General features: G+C 42.2%; 1 protein-coding gene across 1 annotated transcript in view; it reads left to right on the top strand.

Moving 5' to 3' along the window:
* Positions 1–236: 236 nt before the first annotated feature.
* LOC119325406 overlaps positions 237–5,964 on the top strand; it is a 9,617-nt gene continuing 3,889 nt past the window's right edge. The window contains exon 1 of the mRNA XM_037599162.1: positions 237–611. Within this exon, the coding sequence (XP_037455059.1) occupies positions 537–611 (75 nt within the window). The 5' untranslated portion in view covers positions 237–536. The remainder of the gene's footprint in view (positions 612–5,964) is intronic.

Below are 5,964 nucleotides of genomic sequence, written 5' to 3'. Positions count from 1 at the left end.
ATTCCTCCATCTCCACTGCCTGGCCGCTAGCTAGCTAGGTAGCTAAGCCAAGTACCACGTCACATGGAGCAGTTAAGCCAAGCCAGTACCCCATTTGTCACAGAGCGTGTGTGGACAGCAGCGACAGCGCAGTGAGTGTTGGATCTCCTCCACTGCCCACAGCCCACAGCCATGAGTCGCTGGCTTTGGCGCCACCTGCATCGCCGACGAGTGATTTGACATGGTCGTACTTCTTCTTCCCTGCAGATCAACCGGCGCCCAGTTTTTCTCATCACCTAGGAATCCACCGTCTCCTCCTATCTCACCTCAGTTTGGTAGCACCACTAGAAACTACTAAGAGCGTTTAGATCAGTAAAGTAGTGATCTAAATGGTCCTATATTAGTTTATGGAGAGAGAAGTATCGATTGCTATTTCAGCTCGGCGTCTCCGGCAATCTTGATGCATTCCATCCGATTCTACGCTGATCAGCGTGGCCAAGAACACACACACAGATTCGTGTGAACATTGATGCGTGCAATCGATCTGATTGCTGAAGATGAAGACCAGCAGCAATCTCGAGGGATTCCTCCAGGCAGCCACGCCCTTGCTCCCATGGCGCTCCGCCACCATGGTACGTGATCGATCCATCTATCCTTACAACCGATCATGGCAGGCAGGTCCTCTGCTTTCACCAGCAAAACGGCTCTGTTTTGCTCTGTTCTGTTCACAATATGAGTCTCGCCTCTGCTTTGCTTGGCAGGAACGCTTCCAGCAGCGTCTGGCAACAGCCAGACGGCAAGAACAAGGACGCGGCGGAGTACTTTGCCCTCTCCGACCTCGCGGTGGAGTACTACGCCGAGAGCAGCGCCTACGGCCTCGCTGTGCCTGTCCGGGACGCCGGTGACCGCGCCAGCCAGGTACGGTTGCAGGGAAGGTGCTGCAAATCGAGGGGGCTACACCGGTGGCAATGGATAGCCTTGGGGCTGGTACACCGGGCAAGGCACCAATTGTGAAGAGAAGGAGACAAGGGGAAGGAGAAGGAGATGCTGACGTTGCTGATGTTACGAGCGAGGCGGCCAAAATCAGTGAGAACTTTGTTTGGCAAATGTCGCGGGGTTGGCGATCCCACAACGAGTATGCATGCTCCGGGAGCTCATCCGGGAATGTGTGCCGTCGGTAGTTTGTATCGTGGAAACACAAGTATATCTAGACAAAGAGTGGAAGGCCTGACAATACTGTTAGGTTTCAATGGTGGATTTGCAGTAGCTAGTAGCGGGAGAAGTGGTGGACTAGCAGTTTTCGGGAGGGACAATGTAAATTTGCGAGTTAAAAACTTTTCCATGTATCATATTAGGGTGTGGCTAGGTCTCAGTCGGCTGAGATTTAACCAAATCTTAGTCAAGTGACATAACATGCAAGAGAGAAAGAAAAAAAACTAATTTTTTTTTACATGAGTCTCAATGCAAGATCTCACAGACATAGTATTAACTGAGACTTAACGAAGTCCCGGTCGACTGAGCCTTAGGAAGACTACTCATATTAACACGGTTACCTCAGTTCCAGGGAAACATGAATGGAGACTAAACTGCATCTATGGTGAGGCCAATCGGAGCTTGAGACAACAAATGAGGGATACGGTGATTAGACTCCGTAGGGGGTCCACCCTGCCATGGATGTGTGTAGGAGATTTTAACGAGGTGTTGCTGAGAGAAGAACAAATGGGTCCGAATGAACGAGATGTGTCCCATGTGGCAGGGTTTAGGGAGGCGATCTATCTATGCGGCTTTGAGGATATTTGTTATGTTGGGGTTGATTGGACCTTCGAAATTAGGGTAGGTGGTGGTTAGTTATGTCGGGTGAGGCTAGGCTGGCCATAGTGGGGGTAACATAAATAGTATCATGCATTTGGGACTCGCAAACATGCTTACTCCCTCCGTCCTTTGAAGAGTGTACTTCCAACTTTGTTGGAAAGTCAAACATTTTTATGTTTGACCGTATTTATACAATAATGCACCAACATTTATGCCACCAAATTAGTAGCATTAGATTCATGATAAAATATATTTTCATCATATACCTATTTGGTTTCATAAACATTGATATATTTTGGCACAAACTCGATCAAACATTGAGATAGTTTGACCCTCCAACAAAGTTGGAAGTACACTCTTTAAAGGACGGAGAGAGTATGTGGCAGGCAATTAAAGAAGAGAGAGATGGTTATAGTAATATAGGTAGATACCGTAACATAATAAATATGATGCTACTATGTGTCATGCATGGCAATAAATGAGACTATCTATGATACTACTCCCTCCGTCACAGTTTAGAAGGCACAATTAAATTTGCGTGCGTTTTCATAATAGAAAAGGTTTAGGGCGCATTGCATTTATTTCTAGTAGCTAAGTAGTACTCCGATATACTATTCCTATATGCATGCGTAGTGTGAATGCTATTTTTTAGCCCATCTCACAGCCAATAGATAATCACCTAGGTCCCAGAGAATTTCCAAGTGTGCCTTCTAAACCGTGATGAAGGGAGTATGCACTATAGAGGTAGTAAAATAGACTAGTAACATATGCATATTACTAGTCTAAGTTACTTCCCAATATGACCAGCCTAAGGGCTTTGGTGACAGTAGAGTGGAGTGCTCTATTTCCGTTGCGTCCTTAAGGCACTTGGTTGCAATAGTTGGACATGCAAACACATAGTGCTCTATATCAAGTAACTACTCCGGGACTTCGCGGACACAATCACGCATGGATGTGTATATGGCCATCGCAATGGCGAGAACCTAGCTAGTCGGCTACAGCTTCTCCAACCACGTTGGCGTTGTGGACTCCAGGAAGAGCACCTATAGCATGTTGTTCTTCCTCAGGAGCAGGCCCATCAACAGGGAATCAGTGAGGCAAAAGGTTGTCGTCACTTCTTCGTGCGAGGTGGAGTACATTGTGGCAGTTATAGTGGCATGTCAGGCGACATGTCTGGCTCGCCTCCTCGGCGAGATGCTGAATCGAGACACCGCCCATGCGCTCATCTTCGGTGACAAAAAATTCGACGATTTCCCTCCTCAAGAATAATTTGCTTCACGGTCGCAACAAGCGCATTGATCTCCACTATCACTTCATAGGTTACTGCATCGATAAGGGCATGGTGGTCATCGATTTCATCAGGACTGGTGAGCAGAAGGTGGAATTCCTAACAAAGGCTCTAGGTCACGTTTGATTCCAACAGTTGCGGACAATGTCAGGATCATCAACATCCGACCTATTCGATAGGGTTGGGGGGAGAATGTGGGTTTCAACCCTGTCTTCCCGGTATTATTGATATGGTGTTCATGGGTTTTACTCTGTTGTGATTGATTCCCCGATAATGATGAGTGAGTAATTCCCCATAGGCGTGGGAGATGTACGTGAGTGGTAAGATTCATTTGTGCCTGTTTTATGTGTCATCATTTGCATTCGTAGTAGTATGATCTGTCTAGTAAGTTGTTATACTATGGTGAACTCTATGTGTGTTGTCAAATTTAAGGGCCCATGCAAAGTATTTGCAGATGCTTGCTAAGGTTTTCAATCAAAAGAACATGTTAGCCAATGCATTTTGCTGCATGTTAGCACATACATCTCCCACATATAAAACTACAATGCATGATTATCGGTCTTGTATCGTAGCCAATTAGCTAGGGACAGTTCTGCAACACCTACAACCACTACTTCATAGTTGCTTCCTTTTACTTTATTGCAACTTTATATTACAACTGACTTTTATCTACTAATACTGAATAATCTTGCTCATTACTGCTTTTATACCTGCAAACTATCTTTAGTCAGAGATTCTATGTAAAGCAAACATTAGTGTACATATGGGTGTATTGGTGGACAAATAGAGCATGAGAGAAATAGATTTCCACCTTTCGCTCCCTTGTGATATCGACACTTCATACTTCCTCCTCCATATTGAAAAATGGTACAACAATTCCTTGCATTTGGGGATTATCAAGCTTTTTGATGGCAACATTGTTGGGGAATATACCACTAGGGTGAATATTCTTGGGTGCATTTATTTGCTTTATCAATAAATAGATTTTATGGTTTTGCATATGTTTTCTATCTTTCATTATATGTAGGAAACGTAAATAAAGAAGTTCTACCTACTAAGAAAAGAGTTGAGGAACCTCCTAAAATCCTCACCACTAAAGAAGTTAATACTTGGATTATCTTGCATCCATTTGTGTGTGTGCTAATATCCAACCTGGCTTAGTATGGGTAAATACATAGGGAGAGCATGATTTTGTTTCTGAAACACCGTTCGCCTCAGAAAGGGAAACACTTGAAGGGTATGCTAAAAGAATTGAATGGCTTGGTTGGTGATTTGTGTGAAATCTATATATCAAATATCTTGTTGCTCTAGGAAACGTTGTAAACACTTTTTATTCCAATGTGAGTATTATGTCAATGATACACTAGCTTCTTATGTTAAGTATGAGTCTAATTATTATGAAATAGAGAAATTTGAACATTTTTCTTCATTTTAAGGCCACATATGAAATTGCTTCTATGGTTGATAAAGTTGAAACAAATGATGTTGCTTGTGCTATTAAATCTTTGAAATAAAAGATCCTTGGATATTGTTTAAATTTTTTTAGATACTATTCATGAATTATTGAACAAACTGATAGAGTCGCCGGCGCCGGAGAAGAGGCTTATGTTTGGTAGGGACAACAAGTGAGGTTATGGAACAGGAAACTGCTAAAAAGAAATGCTCATTAGATGAGAAAGAAGACGAGGAGAGTGATGAACAAAATGGGGAGAGTGGATTAGCTACCCCTGTCAATCTTCTAATAAGTCTAACTCTTTACCTCAATCTATTGTTGGTTACCCTGCATGCTTAGAGGATGAAATATATGATCCTTTCAACTAATTAGATAAAAAGTCCCTTGTTGATGACTTTGATACTTACTCTAATGAAGGCCATTATGACCATATAGAAGAATTATATGGACATGAATTTACTATTGTTATATATGCCAAAAATACAATAGCTAATCTTGCATCCACAATTGATGGCCTTATCTTGTTTCATATATTGGTGGTTTGCGATTCGTTTGTGCTCATGATGATGCTGATAAAAATTATAGTTTTAACTTTGTCGCTACTGCTTGTAATTATTATGAGAGAGGACACTTATTTCCTCCCTCTCCATGTCCCAAATACACTAAAATTGCAAGAAACTGCTTATATCATGCATTGGTAATTACTTTGTGTTAATTAATTGTTCTTTCATCGCATGGCAATGCGTTGGAAGAGGGGTACACTTTGATAGTACATGCTCTATGTTACCATGTGCTCTCTAATTAGAGCCAAATATTTGTTAAATAAATTTGGCTTTGATATACTTTGGTATCTTGGTGAAAGGATTACATGAGAAAAGCCTAGTAATATGTCTTTAAATAAAGCATCGCTTGTGAGTCAATCTAGAAGTTTCAAAGAGTCATTTTATTCTAGTGTTTCACCACACAAATTTTCAAAATTAAAAAAATAAAAACAGAGGAACCTAAAAAATTCTTAAAAGAGAAGTGATTGGAAGGTCGAGCATCGTAGAAGTAGGGGACGACCATGAATATCTGTGCTCATGCCCATGGAAACAATGTAAATGTTGTAATGGAAGTTTCTCATAAAAATAATTATCCCCTTGTATATACCAATGTACTTTAATTTTAGAGTGCAAGAATTGCCTTTAGCATATTAAGATGCGACTGTATGCATTGATGTGTTGAAAGGGAAATTTTGATGTTGTTGTTTATCTGGGTGAAAAGCAACATAGCATGCTAAAATCGTGAGAATAATCAAGCTCCGCTGTCGCAGCCCCGCAATTCTTGGCTGCTCCCCGCCCCCTCCGTCCCCGCCATCACCTAGGCATTGGCTCTCACCTCGGCCATGTCGAGCTCTGCAGACCGAAATCGAGCTCGGTGCTTGCTAAGTTTT

Source organism: Triticum dicoccoides, chromosome 6B (assembly GCF_002162155.2).
Source record: "Triticum dicoccoides isolate Atlit2015 ecotype Zavitan chromosome 6B, WEW_v2.0, whole genome shotgun sequence".
NCBI lineage: Eukaryota > Viridiplantae > Streptophyta > Magnoliopsida > Poales > Poaceae > Triticum > Triticum dicoccoides.
This window is presented reverse-complemented; position numbering and strand designations above follow the sequence as displayed.